General features: G+C 36.8%; 1 protein-coding gene across 2 annotated transcripts in view; it reads right to left on the reverse strand.

Moving 5' to 3' along the window:
- Positions 1–373: 373 nt before the first annotated feature.
- The window catches only part of tgfbr3 (transforming growth factor, beta receptor III), a 91,172-nt gene continuing 72,070 nt past the window's right edge, over positions 374–19,475 (reverse strand). The window contains exons 10-17 of one of the 2 annotated variants that reach the window (XM_083569070.1): positions 18,684–18,842; positions 17,342–17,461; positions 15,540–15,725; positions 14,051–14,320; positions 11,970–12,135; positions 5,741–5,788; positions 5,190–5,297; positions 374–1,794 (exon numbers count right to left, since the gene is read on the reverse strand). In XM_083569070.1, coding sequence (XP_083425196.1) covers positions 1,676–1,794; positions 5,190–5,297; positions 5,741–5,788; positions 11,970–12,135; positions 14,051–14,320; positions 15,540–15,725; positions 17,342–17,461; positions 18,684–18,842 — 1,176 coding nt within the window. In that variant the 3' untranslated portion in view covers positions 374–1,675. The remainder of the gene's footprint in view (positions 1,795–5,189; positions 5,298–5,740; positions 5,789–11,969; positions 12,136–14,050; positions 14,321–15,539; positions 15,726–17,341; positions 17,462–18,683; positions 18,843–19,475) is intronic. The other variant, XM_083569071.1, reaches the window with a different exon arrangement.

Consider the following 19,475-nt stretch of genomic DNA (forward strand, 5'->3'; position numbering starts at 1 on the left):
TTAAAAAAATCTATTGCTCTATTATGCCAAATAATCATATACACATTTACATGAATAAATTAAAACCTATTTAAATGATTTTTTTGTTTAGAAATCATCTACAGTATATACTATTCTTAGATTAGAAACACATTCAGATAAATGATAAGCTTGGGATAAACTTTAGATCACATTAAGAGAATATTGTTGTATAATAGCGTCTTCATCGTAAAACTTTTTTATTTTTTTTATAAACTTTAATATACAAAAAAAAACTATATATATATATATATATATATATATATATATATATATATATATATATATATATATATATATATATATATATTTCTTTTTTTTTTTTTTTTTTTTTTTTTTTTACAGTACATACATATATAAATTGTATTAGGTCAAAATTTATTAGGTTGTTCTATTATTGGCAGGTTATTAGTATAATGTTGGTTTAGTCTAAACTAATAACATGTAATAGCCAATACTCAATGATATAAAGTAACAGGGCAAAAAACAATAGTTGGAAAAATATGATGTATATAAAGTTTGATGATAATTATTGATGATGATTATTAATGATAATAGGTCTATGCTTTATTTAAACTTTTTTATCACCACATTATCTGTTTAAAGCTGCTTTGAGACAATGTTCATTGTTAAAAGCGCTATACAAATAAAATAATTTTTTAAATAAACTGAGGGAACAAATTAAGGTTTGTAAATTTTGTGTTTTTGAACTTAATTTGAACATAATTAAACAAAACCTCAGAAAAACAAACTCTGAGTATATGTTCTGGGACTCAACTAATTTTAAGTAGGTTGTTCACTTTCAGATTTCTGCGGCTGTTAGCACTGATTTCCTAAATTTTTCCCTAATACTCTAAAACAAAAATATTTTAATACCTCTTTATTTTAAACCCTGGTCTAGTATTTCTTTTAATAGATAAATGCATTCCTACCATACTGTAATGTATATATTTTAAGTATAGATTTGTATGTATAATTAGATTAAGTGCTAAATTGGCTGTGATGCTTTTATGGCAGTTATAATAAATCTTATAACAGTCCATCGCACATTAAAAAAAAAAAAAAAAAATTTTAATAAAAAAAGCTTTTTCCACTGGAACATAAATCTCTATAAAACAAATAAAAATGTAATAGTTTTTGTCAAATATGTAGTCTATTGTTTCCCTTTAGGATTATTATTGCTCTAAAACCACAAAGACATTGTATTAATTATAAATTGGCTGAAAAGAGAATTGAGCTTGCTTTGGCACACCAAACATTGTGCAACCGCAAGCTCAGCATTTGCACGATCTCATCTTCCAGATGCTTCTGCACCGCAAGAAAGAGTGCGGTAAACAAGCTTTTGTTATGAACAGACCTTTTCAACCATATATGGCTAAAATTAAATGCGCTGGTGTAGGGGGTTTTATGCAGAGTTCCTCACCCGCATTTTTTCATTTTTCATCCACATTTTGTCAAGGCTTTGTTTCTTCTCCTTCTGCACATTCCAGACTATTTTAGGGCGAAAACTGGTTGCAAGCTGTGATGTTCTACAATGTACTTTCAGAAAGCATCCAAGATTGATGAAGTTGAAGAAAAATGAATGCGTTCAGAGCTTTATGTGGTGACCTGCCAGACCTGCACTCAGTGTTTTTGTGTGCGCGGGTGTGTGTATATGCTACGCGTTACTACTGCTAGAGCATGGTGTGCTCTGAGTGCTGCCGATACTGTGAGCTGCACTGCTGTTCTCTGATGCAGGAGGAGACCTTGGTACGCTTTGCCTCACTGCTGAGTCACCTGAAAAGAGAAAGAGAGAGAGAGAGAGAGAGAGAGAGAGAGAGAGAGAGAGAGAGAGAAAGAGAGTTGTAAGCTTGTTTTGTTATAAAAGGAATAACACACATTTAAACATATGCTTATCCTAGCATAACTGTACCCAAGTGGTGTGCATGACGCAAAGCAGAGCTATTGTTATTGTTTAACTGCAGGGACTGGAGTGTGTTATTCCACTTATACTGCAGCAATTTGCCAATGATTACAAGGTTTAATTTATTAATGAACAATAATTCATGCAATTTAATGGTTTAATGTACAATTTAATGTTGTGGAACATCCAAGAGACCGGTTAGTATACGTTAACGCTTATGTTAGAGCCATCATAAACACTCATTCCCAACCCACTATCCTGCTCTCTTCCTCTCTGTCTCTTTCCCTTTCTCGCTGTCTCTCTCTGTCTCCTGACTAGTTACCAATGTGAAGAAATTACAACAGGACTGTTGCACCAGAAACATCGATATTATCAAATAAATCTCCCTTTTAACATCAATACATCAACAATCAAGTGTTTTACTTTGTTAAACTACACTGTTTATTATTAGTCTTATATTATCATTCTCTTGTGAATTTTCCTTTGGGATGAATAAAGTGATCTTGTGAAACAATAACATATAAAAAGGAGGCATTTTAATCAACTTATGGTTCATGTTGCAGCCATTACTTAAATTCGAGCCGTACTGTTATGTAATAATATTGTACACATTTTGACCTATTTCATTAAAGAAAAGTGCAATTATAACAGACATTAGATGAATTTGCACTGATCCTGTGATCAGTTTGAGCTGATCCCATGTTAGACCTGATCACACCTGAGTATGTGTTTCTCCCACCATACACCAGAATTGTTTTTCTCTATGTGTGTGTGTGTGTGTGTGTGTGTGTGTGTGTGTGTGTGTGTGTGTGTGTTAGGGGTGAGAGGAAAAGCATTGTGCAATGTATAATGCCTCAGTGGGTTATCTTTAGGAACTTTCCTGCATAACGAAAGATTATAAGATTCCTTCTCAACTCACACCGTCTCTTCTCTGCCTCCTCCCAACTTATTACCCAGAAGATATGATTGTTCCCACATAGAGCAGGGTCACACAAAAATATTTCAGTGGTTAAGCTCTCAGCGGTCTACTAATCACCAGAGGGCTGTGATTTCATGTCCTTCACCACACACTTAACATGTACTGATTGTTCAGCTATATTTGTGTTGCATATTTCTGTTTACATTGTAAATGCTCGGATTAAATTCTTCCTTACTTGAAATTTACTTTGGATAAAAACGCCTGCCAAATAAATGAATGTAAATATAAAGTAATTGGAAGGACAGCTGTGTACAGAACGCATGCAGAAATAGACCATCAAAGCAAAAAAAAAGAAAAAAAGGGGAGATATTAGACTTTATCTGGCATTTGCTTGATGTTTGCCTCTAAAGGAAAGAACATTGCCTTATTTTTTGCTCATGTTTTAGTCATCTTCAAAATAACTGCAATATTTTAGGCCTCCCTGAAATCCATAAAACCTTGGGGTTTAATGTTCATGTCCACAACAACTCCTTTTAAGGGAATTCCAGTGAGATGAGGTAACGGTTTACTTTGATTTACTGTTAAACTGGGTGTATTGATTAATCATAGAGGTCTTTCTAGAAAAAAAATAATTTCAAAAGGGTTAATCATTAGACCTGGCAACCCAGAAAGTGTGGCAACCTGAGGTGGTTCCACAAACCAATATTAAGCAGTGGGTGGGTTTTTTCACAGAACTCTGCTTTTTTACATGTTTTTATTATTATTAAAATCACCTACCACCATATCTATTATTTGTTCAATGTTAATACCTGTAATAACACGAGAGCATTTTAGGAACTTTTAGAAGCTTTATTCATGAAACGTATTGTATAAGGTTAAGATGTTCGAGCACATTCTGCAAAGACTTTTTACTGACAACATTTTATTGTTGTCTTTCCACAAAAAAAATTCTCTACAATCTTACATAAATCGAATAATACCATCAAAACAAAAACAACGTTATTACACAATAAATTAGTCTAAGCAACAGCCTTTTTCAAACAGAGTCTCAGAAGGTAGCCTATAAATTGAAATAACATGTTCTTCAGATGTTCCAGCCAAGATAGACTAAAAATTTTGAATGATTATTTAAAACTAGCAGATTTTCCTCGTGAAAAGGTATTGTGGGGAAAAAAAAATAAAAATAATAATAATAATAATAAAAAAAAACACACACATACAACTGGAATAATCTGACCATTTAAAGTGTCCTGCAAGTCATTGGCATTACAGATTAATGATAGCATGCCAAATGTGGATGTGACTCCTCCTGCATGCAATTAATCAATCACTGTAAAGAATCATGAAGAGAAATGCTGGGGCAGTGACATCACATTCTCCTCTTCTTTCATCCTAACCTCACAACCTGCCGTACTTTTCACATCCTTTTTATTTTATCCCCACGTTTAACATTCACTTCTCTTCCTTCTCAACTCGCACCTTCTCTTCTCTGCCTCCTTCCAACTTAATAACAGACACCATAAACATTCTTAAAGTGTATAAAGATATTCTTGCTCATAAAGTGCTGTGTCTTTCCAAAATGATTTCATAATTTTCTAATGTGGATATGCAATCATAGCATTGAAGTTATAATAATTTGCAGGAAAGATGTGCTACCATTTGGTGCTAAAAACACAGGAACTGTAGCCCAAAGTACCATTATTGCACATTATTGTCAAGTAATTTGGCCTTCCACCATGGAATCTTTAGCCACATTTGGCATGACTTGACCTTTATGCACCTGAGCAACACCATATCTATCTTTCAAACAGGTTGGAAACAGATTTGATGAGATTTTCAAAAACTGCATGGCTTATCTCTGTCTAAAAGTGATTGTTTCTTACACAGGGGTAAATCTTGCCATCCAATTGTGTGTGTGTGTGTGTGTGTGTGTGTGTGTGTGTGTGTGTGTGTGTGTGTGTGTGTGTGTGTGTGGACATATTTTCCTGCAAGGCCTAAAGAGACCTTTAAGGGGAATTCCAGTCCCAGTTCTATTGTACCCAGAATATCCCAGAATGCCTTTTGGACCATTAATGCCCACCTCCAATGGCTAAAAACAGTGGCGTATCCAAGTTTTGGCTAATAAACAGGAAGCAGCTAGATCACCATGAGTCGTATGTTATTGTTATTATTCTGTCAGCACTGGGTAGCTTTTTCCATGATCAAATGGGAACTTTTCCCAATTTCCTGTTTTGACAGACTGATAACCTTCTGTAACCTTCGGTTAGAAATGCATGAATGGTAAAAGTCCAGGTCAGATGGGTGAGCATGCGAGCTCTTTGGTGCAACAATATAAAAGCTGAATCTTACCTGTGTGTGAATAGATGAACCAAAGTGCTCCTGTAAGAAGAGCTCCAATGAGAAAGGCTGCAAAGGCGATGCCCACCACAGTCGGAGTGTCCAGGACATACACGTGAGCTGTGAGAGAAAAAAATATATCATATACTATCAAATACAAATAAACAATCATGCCAAAATAATCACCTGCAAAAAAAAAAGAAGCTCACATATAAAACCTTTTAATGTGTTTTCCATTATGACTTTTTTAAAGATTATATTTATTCATCCTTAATATTAACAATTGTAAAGACAACAGATGTTTAAAATACTTTTTTTTTTTAATGTTCTAACATCTAACATCCAATTTATTTGTGGTTTACTGGTGAAATGCTCTAAACAGACTCATTTGAATCAAACTCAATCAATGCTGTTATCACATGTTGATATGGACTCTCCATGTTTATATTCTGTTTTAACCACTATATTACTTGTAAGGGAACTGTTTTCAGTCAATAAGACCCCTGCTGTAAATTACTATTTTTGCTAAATAATGATCTATACAGAAAATTACGAGAACTTACCGGAAGGGGGGTTATCCGGAAAACCTGGAGGCTTGTGGGTTGTAGACTCTGAGGGGGGGAAACAATTCTGGTTAAAGAACAATTAAAAGCAACACATACGACAAGTTTTGCAATTACATGTCAAATTGAGCTTCACTCTCATCACGGCAGATGGCACAAATTCCTCTTAGAAATCACATGTTGTTTGGAATTGAGCCCACAGGAACCTGCAGAGATACGAGAGCTGGCAGAAGCTCCTCATTCCAGAGAACAGGCCAAACCCCTGAGCAACTCCTTTGCCTGGTGATCCGAGCAGATGGGTTTCAGGTCTCTAATTAGCTCTAATGATCTACGATCAAGCTGCACAATAGTTCCTGTGTAGCTGCGGGCATCAGGGTCACGCTGGCACAGTGCCACAAACTGGGCACAAAGGCAGCTATTCTGGGAACACCTTTAGGTTTTCATCAGTGCTGATGGCCGATGACAGAGTGTCAATTGAAAACACACACACACACCCTGTTCTTTCTGTCCAGTTTATAATGTGGAAAATGCAGTGCCGTGTCATTAGCAGATCTGACCATACCTGAACTTTTGAGTGCAAGTAGGGGGGGGTACAGTTCAGTACTCACAAAATCCAAAGAACACAAGTAAATTCAGTACTGGAGTTAAAAAAAAAATAAATAAATGCTGCACAATCCACACATGCAACACACTAGAACGTTAACAATTAAACAAATCCCAGGATCACTTAAAGAGATTTATGGAATGCTCCACAAAGGCAGGGAACACAAAAGGCTACATGATGAGTAGGTCCCTAAGAATCTGTCAGCCAGATGAGCACAGAGGACTATTCACTCCTCCAAACATTTGAACTCCCAGCTCTGCTCCACCTTGTAGCTCTAATAAAGACATTAGCTGAGGGGATTGGCCCATGCAACTCTGGACTCAGTGTTTCTGACCAGAGTTAAAACACTTTATGTTCTGTCTTTTGTGGTCAGCCTGGACCTCGGTGGAGAAAGAAGAGAGGAGAATGACAAGTGAGGTCATGCATATATGCCTGTATCCTAGCTAGCTCGAAACATGGCCAAACTCTGCTTTGTTTAACACTCCTACACAACATTGCACTATACTTCCTGAAATGCCATCAGCCTGGGTGACCAGTAATATTGCTGTGTTTCAGAAAGTACTATATTTTTAGGAATAATATACACTTTCTATAAATTCTTTTGCCCGATGCAGTTAGAACTTAGTAAATTTCATTAAACTCACTGGCAGGCCTAAATAGATATATATTTAACTATCTACTAAAGTCAAATGCTTAAAAATAAGCAATATGTGTTATTTAATTAATGTTATATTAATTTCAAGAGATGGACAGTAAACTATCCCAACATAATCTTACATTAAACATACTCTATGTATGTGACAAATAAAATTAAAATAGATTTAATTAAACTAATACTTAGAATGCTAAGCAGTAGTTTAATGTAAGTTTATGGTATAGTTACCTGCCACTTAATTAGAAAATCATGTATGTGTTTAGTCATGCAGTCTTTCAATTATGTTATTAGGGGAAAAAAAATCAGGTAATAGAAAAAAAGCAGATAGAGGAATAGTTGTTGGTGTCAAGTAGGCTAGTTTGAGTATTTCAGAAACTGCTGATCTCCTAGGATTTTCATGCACCACATCCCATGACTGGCAGTTCTGCAGAATAAAACATTTTGTTGATGAGAGAAGTCAGAGCGGAAGTTGCCTCAGATTCATGTTCTTAACTAACAGGAGTTGAACCTTATGTGATCGTGCTGTTGTAGTCCAATCACTTCAAAGTTTGACATTAATTGTGAGATGCATTTCTGCTCACCACAGTTGTATGAGTCTGAGCATTTTACTCTAACCACGATTGCACCACTTTGGGTAAACCCTAGTGATTTCTGTGGAAGAAGATTTGAAGGAGATCAGCAGTTTCTAAAATACTTCAGTCTGCCAGACACCAAAGTCCATACTTTGTTCAAAGTCACTGAGATCACATTATTTCCTTAGGGAAACTAAATAAATAAGCTTTTTACCTGCAACGGAAATATACTGAACTGCCTTGCTGCCATATGATTGGCTAATAGGTGAATTGTGACTGTGAACAGGCGTGCTTAATAAAGTGCTGACTAAGTGTATCGTAACTTGCACCACTTACTAGAATGCATAAAATGCTTTAATCAATCTGATTACCACATAAGTGTTCATATGAGCATTAGCATGTCTTCATTTTTAGTAAAAGGTATGAGATTTGATCATGTAAAAGTAGTAAAAGTAAAATTTGGTCAGCATGCCCAAACACTCCTGCCTCCAGCGTTGGGATACTATCCAGGATTAACCACTAGTCCTTTTCAAACGATGACTGTTTTCTTTGCTATCCCTGCATTAAAGATGTCTTTGTCTTCAAAGCACAGCTCTGGGACTTTACTCATTACGCCTACGTCATGTTGGCGTTATTTTCTAATCCTCACCAGGGAACGAAAGATCACAACTCCAGCAAATTTAACATAACCTCTTGACTAGTAAAGCATCTGCAAATTCTGCAAAAGTAATACATACAGTTCAGTGCATTGAAGGTGTGGGACTGAAGAGCATTTTAAAAGTGTGTTCTGAATTGTACTGACTCATACTCTGCTTGAATACAACAAGCAAAACAAGGCTTATAAGCCGCTTAGAGGTTCACACAAGCATAGTTTTATCAACTACATCTGAATGAGGTTAATGAACTAATCGCTGGTCACCATGCCTCATTTCATACACACATCAAAATAGGTGATTGGCATGCTGAAATTCTCAGCAGTGCTATGAGTCAGAGTTGGCTCACTCTCAATACACTCCAAAAGCATAGTGTAACTGGGCCAAGAGTGAAGATCAAGCTGAAATCAGCCAAGCTCCGATTAGGTCATTATTATAAAGACGTGATGCTTTGGCGCCTATCCAGATCTCCTGGAGAGCAAAAGGGGAACCAAATGGATGCGTGTGTACGTATACGTCACATCAGGGCCCCAAGCCAACTTAGTGAACTCCTTGCTCAAGACTGAAATCAGATGTTAATCTTTTCAAACTGTCAAATATTTGTAATGTGATGGTGTTTATAAGTAACTGGTTAGCTGGTTTCAGTCATTAAGTAAACATCCATTAGAAAAGAACGATCACTATCACACTTTTAAAAGGCAACGATAGAACACATTTTTTTAAATTGAGACCTGTCGTTTAGTTAATAAACACCCATAATAAAGGAAACAAAACAACACATTAAGATCATGCTCACTACCTGAAGAAAAATGGCTTTGGTACAAAACAAATAGGCTGGACAGCAGTTCAGCACAGCTGCCATTAATTTTCATCATTATTGTCTACATTTTCACAAAAGGCAGCCCCCCCCCACAGTACAGAATGCTAACTTGTAAATATTTATTATATAAGATCAGGGCCACAACTGGTCTTTGAGTAGATCTGTGGGATTGGATTTTTGGGTGTAAGATTGGAAGATACACACCCTGCACCACAAGTCCAATTGGGAAGATAACATTTTTGGCCAGCATAAAGTAATTTCAAGAGCGAGCTAGATAGCTTCAAACTAGATGTATTGTTTTACATTTAATATTTAAAGCCCCAATTCACAAATTCCTGCTAGAAAATCAAGCTGCTAAAACCTATTAATTCTACAGTGACTGGGAGTATTCATACATATGGGTTTAAATTAAAAATAACAGACTTCAGAGCCTTTACTGAAAGTGGAATGGAAGTTTTCCAAGGAAGTGATGATATCTGGCATTTGTTTCAGTGACAAACTAGGGAAAAATAAGACATGGCTCTCAAAGAATACGCAACAAACAAACCAGCCTTGATCACATACCAGCATAACCAATTAGCTATAAGATATAACCATGTGAGATCAATAAAGCATTTTGTTTGTCATGCTCCATTTCCCAATGTATGACGATGCATTACGTCAAGGCTTTCTCTGGCTGTGCTCCCAAACCCATCACACACTCCTTGTTCCTTAAGAGCATCCATCCCTCTCCCACTCCATCACTGTAACTCTCCGTCTCGCTGTGCCGGGAAGAGGAGTGCCTCAGAGGACGGCTAACTGAAACCAACTGCTTTTTTCCATTCTATCCGGGACAAATCAGCATTGCTGGGCCCCCTGCTCCGTTTTTCTAATCAACCACACACAGCAGGGACAGTTCATTCAACAAACACACCCACATATACACAATATGTATAATACACTGCTGCACACTAACACACTCCAGATGTAGTAATGTGCCATGATCCATAACAAGCAAGGAACTCTGTGATGCATCCACTCCACTCACATACACTAGCTGTTACTCAAAATGTCTTCCTTTTTGCTTTCACATTCTTGCATACTCGCTTGCTTCTGGAAAGGAAAGAATAATCAATCAGCAATACCGTTGTCAAAGCCCAATACTGAGGTTTGCTTTGACTTGTATCTGGATAAGGACCCAGGTAGTAAAGTCGAGTAAATGCAGTGGTGGGTGGTCACAGTCAGCCAAGCCTTCTCTGCCGGCCTAAACACTATCAGAAGCACTGACCTACATTTACAACCTAAATTCTAATATTTGTTCCATGAAAGTGTATTAATTTATTCCCAACAGTTTATTCTCTTCATTTCTTGGCGTTTCTCTTGGCTGCACTGCTTCCAGTACGTGTATATTAGATTTTTTTGTCTAATCAGATTTCAGCATCTATGTGCTGCTATGTCACTTTAATCTGACAGGGCCTTTAAAGTCAGTAGTGCTAGTCTTTTTACCATTAGAAAATATTATGAATGAGTCTGTTTCTTTAACCAATTAGATTTCATAATCGCCTCTCAGGGCCAGAATAGCGTCAGCATTTTTCCATTCTCTAATTGGTTGGTCAGAGGGAGACTGTTACAGCCAAGTTCGACTGGCAAAACACATGTCTAGAGCTCTGCACCCATTAATACATCAGAGTTAGACTTTTTTATGCCTACCAATCGGGTTGGCCAATCCCAAAGCTAGCTAGCTTGTCTCAGCTTGGGAACGGGTTTGTTCGCCGCTTCCAGACCAGTGAATACAAGCAGTACCACTGGATTACAGCCTGTGCAAATTATGAGTATACATCTCTGGTGAGTAGGTTGTATTTTATTTACATTTGAATGTTTTTGTCATGTTATTAGACAAATATTGATTCTGAACTGTTCTAGATGATGTAGGGGGCACAGTTGTGGTTGTAATGTAGAGGTAGTGGGGGAGTGGTAGCTCCAGTGGTTAAGGCGCTGGATTACTGATCGGAAGTTCGGGGGTTCAAGCCCCGGTATTGCCAAGCAAGGCCCTTAACCCTCTGTGTGCTCCAGGGGCGCTGTATCATGGCCGACCCTGCGCTCTGACCCCAGCTTTCAAGCAAGCTGGAATATGCGAAGAACAACATTTCACTGTGCTGTAATGTATATGTGACAAATAAAGGCTATTCTATTCTATTCTATTAAGGTTTGGAGTTTGCTTTAGTAAAATGGTATTCACCTTCCATAAATGAAATGCCGCTCTCTCTGTAATGCCACACGTTGTTATATTGCATTTTTTAGTAATGATGGTTTCTATAATTGCGACGTGATAGCGGTGGTATTAAGAGGTGGATTAAGAATTAAGGTGGATACATCCCCACTGAAGGCCCAGGTAACAAATGCACGGCCCACCACTTAGTAAATGTAACTTCAATAAGGACTGTTTCTGAGAAGAAATCTTAAATACCACTTGTGGTAGTTAGATATAGTTATCTTACTATCTAGCTAACAAGCTAAGTTAACTGGGTAAAAAAACTGAACTTAATATTAATTATTATCTGGAATCAAAATTACTTCATACTCTGGTAAGATATCAATGTTTTTCTACACAAATTGTTCAAAAGGTATTTTTGTGTAATTTTTTAAATGATGACTTGTAAGCACTGTAATAATGCAGAAGAAACACACTAGTTTAATATGAGCTTTGCTTTAATACACCGAAATGGTGGGTAGAATCTAATCTACCAGTTGCCTTCTGTTTACAGTGCTGGCTAGTAAACTGTAAACCAAACAGTTTGTAGTAATTTCAATCCAGTCATTGCAATGCAGAAAAACACAAGTTTTAACAATTAGATGAAAAACAGTCAAATCATATTTGTGTTTGATTTATTCACTCAAATAATGAGACACTATTTATTTTATGGCATCCTCTATTTAATGTCTTACCAGGGCTTATTTCGTGTGTGTATGCTTTATCAAAATCATCATCACCTTCAGTGCCGTCGTCATCACTGATGACCACCAGTGGCTTTGTGGTGGTTTTGCTGTTCATCATCATTTTGATGATGGTTTCCCCACTGACATTTGTACAGGCATCATTAGGGTGCATACACTGTATGGAGAGAAAGAAAAAAAAAAGCTGTAATCAGAGTGTGATCTCCAACATGAATTCATCACAGATTCGGGAAATGAAAAATACCACATACCCTAACATAGATCGGAACAGTCATTGTGTTTGATCCTTTTAGTCAGTTTAGATCATTTCCGATCCTTTTAGCCGGTGAGATTAAAAACGCATTTATGTGCGGCATGAATGGCGTAAAAAATGAGCAAAACACAAACAAAAAAAATGAAAGCCATGTGAGTTGGTCTGAGTTTTTCTATCCTAGAGCAAAGTGAAAATGTTACTTTGATCTGTAGACTTAATATACACATGATTCTTATTAACATTTGATTGCTCTTATGCTGGTCCAGACTGTACTCACTTAACATTGTTAACCTGAGTAAGATCTGACTTACAAAACCCTATACAAACATGGACAGATTTGTCAGTACCCTCCCATGAGCACATTTCTCATTAGATTCTTGAAACTGACAAAAGTAATTGGCATCCATCATTGTTTATTCTGTATATTATTAACTGTGTGTTTGATTTTTGATTTAATAGAATATTAATAATATGAAGACATAATGATAAAACTTATAACCTAACATTTGGTTGCATAACCTTTAAAGACAATCAGTGCAACAAGAGATTTCTGTAGTTCTCAATGAGATTTTGCAACTGTCAGCAGGTAGTTTGGCCCATTTTTCATGAGCAAACTGCTCCAGATGTCTCAGATGTGAAGGTTATCTTCACTAGACTTAATGTTTCTGCTTTTTCTATAGATGTTTGTTAGCATTTAAATCAGGGCTTATAGAAGGCCACTTCAGAAGAGTCAAGTTCTTAACCATACTTGGGTGTGTTTAGGTGTAAGCATTGTGGGACAAAAGCACTATGGCTTGTCTAAATGCATTTTTATGATTTTCCTTTGACATTGGAGTCCTCCTCAATCTTCTTCCACTGAGCCCACTGTCTCAAAAAAGTGTCAAAGGTGAATTCAGACAAAATACAAGGGATCTTTGCCTGGGAGTTCGGCTTGTATCATTTATTTTGAATGTTTTTCTTATTTTTTTCTTTACTTTTCGCATTATATATCTTTCTGTTTAATAAGGGGTCCATTTTTCAGCTGCAACTCTTTGCAGTGAGGCCATCCTCAATCCCATGGAGCTTAAGCTAAATAATATTTGCAACTGTAGTCATAGTAACATCATGCTGCATGGAGATGTTCTTCTATCCTTCACCTTAAACATGCATGTCTATAATTTTCTTTCTGATTTACAGAAATCTCAGTTCTTTTCTCATGATAAAACTGAACAGAAGAGAGTGTACTTTTCTTTTTTTGCACTTGAATGTGCAAAACCTTATGAGCACTTTAAAGTAAGAGAATGAGCACCAAATCTGCACACATTTGCATTTTAAACCGGGACTTTACCTTTATTATAGACAAGGAATGTGGACACTGAGCAGAATATACTCTGTATTTAACATTTATTTTGATTGATGAAGGTTGAAGATGGAATTAAAAGGGACAAATGGATAGAGAATATAGTATTGAGATTTATATGTCCTGCTCTGTTGACGTGAGGGCTAACTCTGGCAGCTGGAGTGGATTAACCATTGCCAAGGTGCTGATGTGAAAAAACAAATGTTCGGTATGAATAGTGAGATGGCAGTGTGTGACAGAGCCAATATGTTGCTGCTCTCACTAGGAACCATAATGAAAGGTGGCAAGCTAGGTGTGTATATTAAACACATTTTTTTTTTTGGAAGGCAGAAGGAAGCAGGAAAAAATATATATATTTTAAAGATTGAGAAGAGAATGATAAGCACAAAAAGGAGGAAAAAACTAGGAAAGAATGAGTAAAAGGAGAGGAGAGGAGAGAAGATGCTTGAGGGAAAAAATAAATAAATAAAAGCTCCATACCTCTGGCAGTCCTAGATGCATGTGGTGTTTTTTAAAGCAGACGGACATCTCACAGTGCAGGAATAGCAAAGGCACCTTGAACTTTGACCTGAATTCAAAGCTGAAGCGCTTCTTATCCACTTTCGAAGAGTAGTAAAAGACAGACTCGTCCGTGGGACAAATGTTTTCAATGAGGACGTAATCAGATGGCATCTCGTGATTAGAATTTGCAGAGATGAAACATGTTTGTATCATGAAGCTCAGTTCAGGATCTGCTTTAGTGGCAGAGATCTACATAGAGAGAGAGAGAGAGAGAGAGAGAGAGAGAGAGAGAGAGAGAGAGAGAGAGAGAGAGAGAGAGAGAGAGAGAGAGAGAGAGAGAGAGAGAGAGAGAGAGAGAGAGAGAGAGAGAGAGAGAGAGAGAGAGAGAGAGAGAGAGAGAGACAGACAGAGAAACCCATTATTTATTTGTGGCATGTATTTATTCAAAATACAGATTCTCATAGTAGTATGGCCAGTATCATAAACTGGCTTTTAAAAGCAAGTGCAGCAGCAAAACTTTACAATATAGTCATACAGTATCTCTCTTTCTCTCTCATGCTTTCTTTCACTCTCACAAACACACACACACACTTCAAATCCACATTCAAATATTGGAGTTCTTTGATATTTCACACTTTGATATAAATCACACACAATTGAATTTCAACAAGAGACAGAAAGAAAGCAACAGTGAGCATGGTGGACCCAGTGTTCCTTCTCTGTATGGAGGGATAAATAAAACAAACTGATGAAAAAGATGCTTTTTTGCGAGTTAATGAATCAAAGGTTTACGGCTCAAAAGTAACCAGTCATACTGCTGAGTCAGTCCTATATTTGATCTTTTTTTACACATACTCCTCACTTCCAAGAATCACAAATTCTTACAGATTCAAAGGCAAATCTCCTCTTCTAAACCTTAGAGGTATTCTTCTAAACTCAAATTTCATCCACTTCTTCTGTCTATTTACATAAAAAAAAAAAAAAAGAGAGAGACAAACAAGACACACTATCCGTGTGCTTAAAAATAAAAGATGGTCTTTTCAGCACTTGCACTGCAGTTAGTATCAATGTTTGGACCAACAACATTTAACAACGCATGTCTCACTCACTTTACATCTCAAGTGCTTGTGTCACTATAAATTTTCAGTTCTATTTGAAAATAAACAACTGCATGGTTAGATAGTAAACCTTTGAGATATCAGCTAAAGCCATTATAAAACAGTAATTTTTTTTATCTTTAGATGTATGAGAATTCAAAATTAAACTTCGCAATTTTTAAACATACAGATCTTTGTCAAATCATTATATCCAGAAAAAAATTAAAGATTAGGAAAATATAGACTTTTCTACAATAGTATCTGTTCTACCGAAGTGATCCTTTTTAATTGTAATTGTAAAACCATCTATACAATAATATATCTGTACAATAGTATCATGTAATGTGTTGTTACTGTTCTCTGTATTTTACCTCCACAAAAACAGGCTTGTTGTCCATGACCTGGATGAAGGAAGGAGGTTGTGGATGGCGGAACAGGCTGGTGTTGTACAGCTCCATGCTGAATGTCATGTTTTCCATTGGTTCTTGCTTAACATCTCGTCGAGGCCAGGGAAAGTGAGGAGAAGCATCTTCAACCTTACGGTACGTACAGTTAAACTGGAGACGGAGACAGAGAGAAATACTATAAATTACACATTTTTGGGCTGCTTTATGTTCAGGAGGAGGTTAGGGTGAGGAATGAGTAATAGATTTGGGAAACCCAAATCTTGGGTAGTAATTTTTAGTTTAGGCCAATAAAGTTCATTAAACTATACTGAATTAAACTGGAATCAATTAAACTGCTTTGAACTGCATTGTGAGATAAAAAACAAAAAAGCTCTGGCATGAGTCCAGTTCTAGAATTAACAATAACATTAAAGAGAAATGCAAAAAAATCTATAAATAAATAACAGGGACAAGGTGTGTGTGTGTGTGTGTGTGTGTGTGTGTGTGTGTGTGTGTGTGTGTGTGTGTGTGTGTGTGTGTGTGTGTGTGTGTGTGTGTGTGTGAAAGAGAGGGAGTGCAGAAAGAAAAAGACTGAAGTGGAAGTAAAGTGTGGAGAAGTGCAGAAGGTGAAAAAGAGTCCAGACACTAAAACTCTGGAAAGACATAAAAGTCTTTCTAAGCCCTTAAATTGGATTTACTACCACTGGGGGAGTCTGGGAAATGTAGTCTCAGGGCTGAAGCTCTGCAGGTCCTTCTAAGACATTTGTACAGCAGTTGTTATGTATGACAATAAAAGAATACCTGGATTACATGGACGCAATGCCTTTTTATGGCAAAAGCTGTACATCAGCTATATAGTGAAGCTTTGACAGCTATATAGTGAAATGCAAAAGAGACCAGACTGAAAACTCTGAAACATGATCCATAATACTGGAATATACTAACAAAGATAGAATATGTTAAAATATACCGTACTACACATTTTTGTTAGACATGCCGCAATACTGCTTACAACAATAACAGCCTTAAAATTTCATCATCACATCCATCAAGAACACAATACATTAATAGTCTATTTTATAATACATAATGCTCTGTACTAGAGGTTTTTAATCCTTGGGAAATTCCACCTAATCCACATTGTTCATGCGGTCTGGACAGCTCACATGACAAATCTATGTTTATTTGCTGGCATGTATTCCATTCGAGGGTTCAAACTTTAAAACAAATGTAATGAACAACCACCTAACAAGTATCAAACAGAATACAGGTTTTTTTGTGTCTAATCCTGGATTCCAGCTAGAAATCATCTGGAGAAATTTAGTTGTGCAATTGCTTCTATTTAGGCACTGCAAAGCAGCTGGCCTGCAGGTAAGAAACCAAAAATGTCAGAAAATTGAAGCAACTAATTGGCTGAACTAAATGAAAACAACAACTGATTGTTTATACGACTGCTATTAAATCTACGGGAGCAAAATAATGACTTCTGTGAGTCAGTGGCTTGATGATGAATAAGACATCTTTCTGGCAAATGCAATGCAATTGCACATTAAAAAAAATTATAATAATGTTTGTGTTATGGCATACATTGGAAAATTCACAAATTCTCATTTAACTGGTTCTTGTTTTGGCACCAGAACCAACCCAGGCCTGTTTGTTGGAAAAGCTGTACCTGAGAACTGAATTAGGACTGGATTATGAGGAATTTTCCATAAATCCATAACATATGCACAAATGTACACAGTGCTCAATTTTTAAACACTGATTTCCACGTGAAAACATCCTACCAAAATGGTTGGGTGGTGTACAGATGGTCCGTGTGAGAGCAGTTCGTCTCCTGAGTCCAGGTCTTCATCATCCGTTGGCCAGCCGCTGCCGTCCCTGCTTTCCGAATGTCTGATCACAATCTGTTGATCGCAAGATCTGTAAGTCGCTGCAGTTCTACAACCTTGACGCAATTCAGCTCAGTTAATTTGAGACATAAGTACCATTGCCTTAATAGTATAATTCCTATATTATGTGCATGCATGTGTGTTTGTTTGTGTGTGTCTGTGTAGGGGCCTGCTAAGAACTCCGAAAACACATGAGCTGGAATTGAGCCGTGGGAACGCTTAAGAGTTTCAACATTGCCAGTCCCTAAGTGGATATCCCGAGCATACTTTTCACATCTTAACTCATAATAAAGGGAATCAGCTTGACCGTTACTAGCTCAGCGATGATGAATGTTTGAGAATGTTGCCTAATCAAGATGAAATCCTGAGCTTGGCCATTGGCTGAGACCTTGTTGATGGTTCTCAGCTTGGACTTGGCCACATCTTTGCTCTGAACACATTGGACAAAATTACTAAATCGCCATCAAGGCCCTTCGTTCACACCTAAGCTGGAATAGTTGGGAGTTTGCCCGGGTCTAATGGAGCAGGACTAAAATGCACTGTATCAAATTTCCTCAAAGAATTATCACAGGACATCATTAAGGATGTGACTCGTTTAAGCTGAGTAAAAACAAGCAAATCGCATCAAATGGAGAGTCAGAGCAAACGCACAGCCTCAACCGACCGTGATCATCTTTCCTCTTTATTAGAAACGAGTCCCATCAGTATCTTATTTTTAAAATGATCTGCACTCTGTGTGATATATAGGTCCATTTAATGGTAGGACTGAACAGTATTTCAACAGGGTATTCAACATCAGGGTATTCAATGAATTCATTTTATTAAAATGTTAACATGAACATCAAGGACCACAGTAGTGTACACCATCTAGTGTAATTAGTAATTAGTATAGTTTCTTCTATTTATTGCTGAGCATATGGTGTTTTCTATATACGAGTTTGTTTAAAAAATGTATAATAAAATGAATACAACTTTTGACATATGGCGCCCAAGTATTAACAGCAACATAAGTATCAACTTTAATCGTACGTTTACATTTATTCTTTTCATTTTTTGTATTTGATTTTTGCCTGTAAGTTTAGTGTTCGTTTTCAATTTTTTTTTATAAAAATAATAAACACTTTCATACTTTAAACTAATCCTAGAACCATATCTGAAAGGCTGATTTACACATGCATTTTTTTTATGCCTTGTGACTATGCCATGCCTCTCTCTGCCTTGTTCTTATCATACTTACTGAATTGATGTAGAGGACCATTGGGCTGGGGTGGTGCAAGGGGTATTTAGTAGTTTGACAGCCAGTCAGTGGAGTCTCCAGGATGTAGTGGGTGGAGTTGGATATTGCTTTGCATTGTGGGTCCTGCAGGGTTATGTTGGCTTTATTTATACCTGTTGCCTGCAAGGAAATGCCAACAAATAAGATTTAGAACTAATTACAAATGGATAAGTAAAGCATTGTCCTGTGTACATGGATCTGACTTCTAAACCAAAATGTCAAATATTTTTCTACATTCCTCACATCGCTCACATGTAGAAGAGATAAGTAGGGCTTTCATTTCAACTTAGACAAGAGCTTAGGGTTCAATCCAGAGGTCCAACACACAAAACCACTTATAAATAATGAATACTGTCCCTCTTTGGCACAATTTTGCTGACTTTTACAAGGACTGACGTCATGGAGAAAAACACATACACATATTCCAGGAATATTTACACAGCTTTCTATGTGTATAAAAATAAAAGTAAAAAAAAATTAAATGGCGTCTTCCAACACATCGATGAGTTGTAAAAAGTGTTATCGGCAACAGATGTACCTCGCTTTTAGTTTCCGCAATGACTTTCCACATGATGTCCCACAGCAATGCTTATTACACATTCCTGGATCAGTTAAATATCCTAGTATGAGGTACAGATGTGAGCCTTACAACTCATTGAAAAAACACGTCATTCCTCCTGAAAAGTGGTCAAATTGAAAGCAATTGACTCATGTATGCCTGCATCCCTTAATAAAGTGTGAAAAGAGATTATT

Source organism: Silurus aristotelis, assembly GCF_946808225.1.
Source record: "Silurus aristotelis genome assembly, chromosome: 2".
Taxonomy (NCBI): domain Eukaryota; kingdom Metazoa; phylum Chordata; class Actinopteri; order Siluriformes; family Siluridae; genus Silurus; species Silurus aristotelis.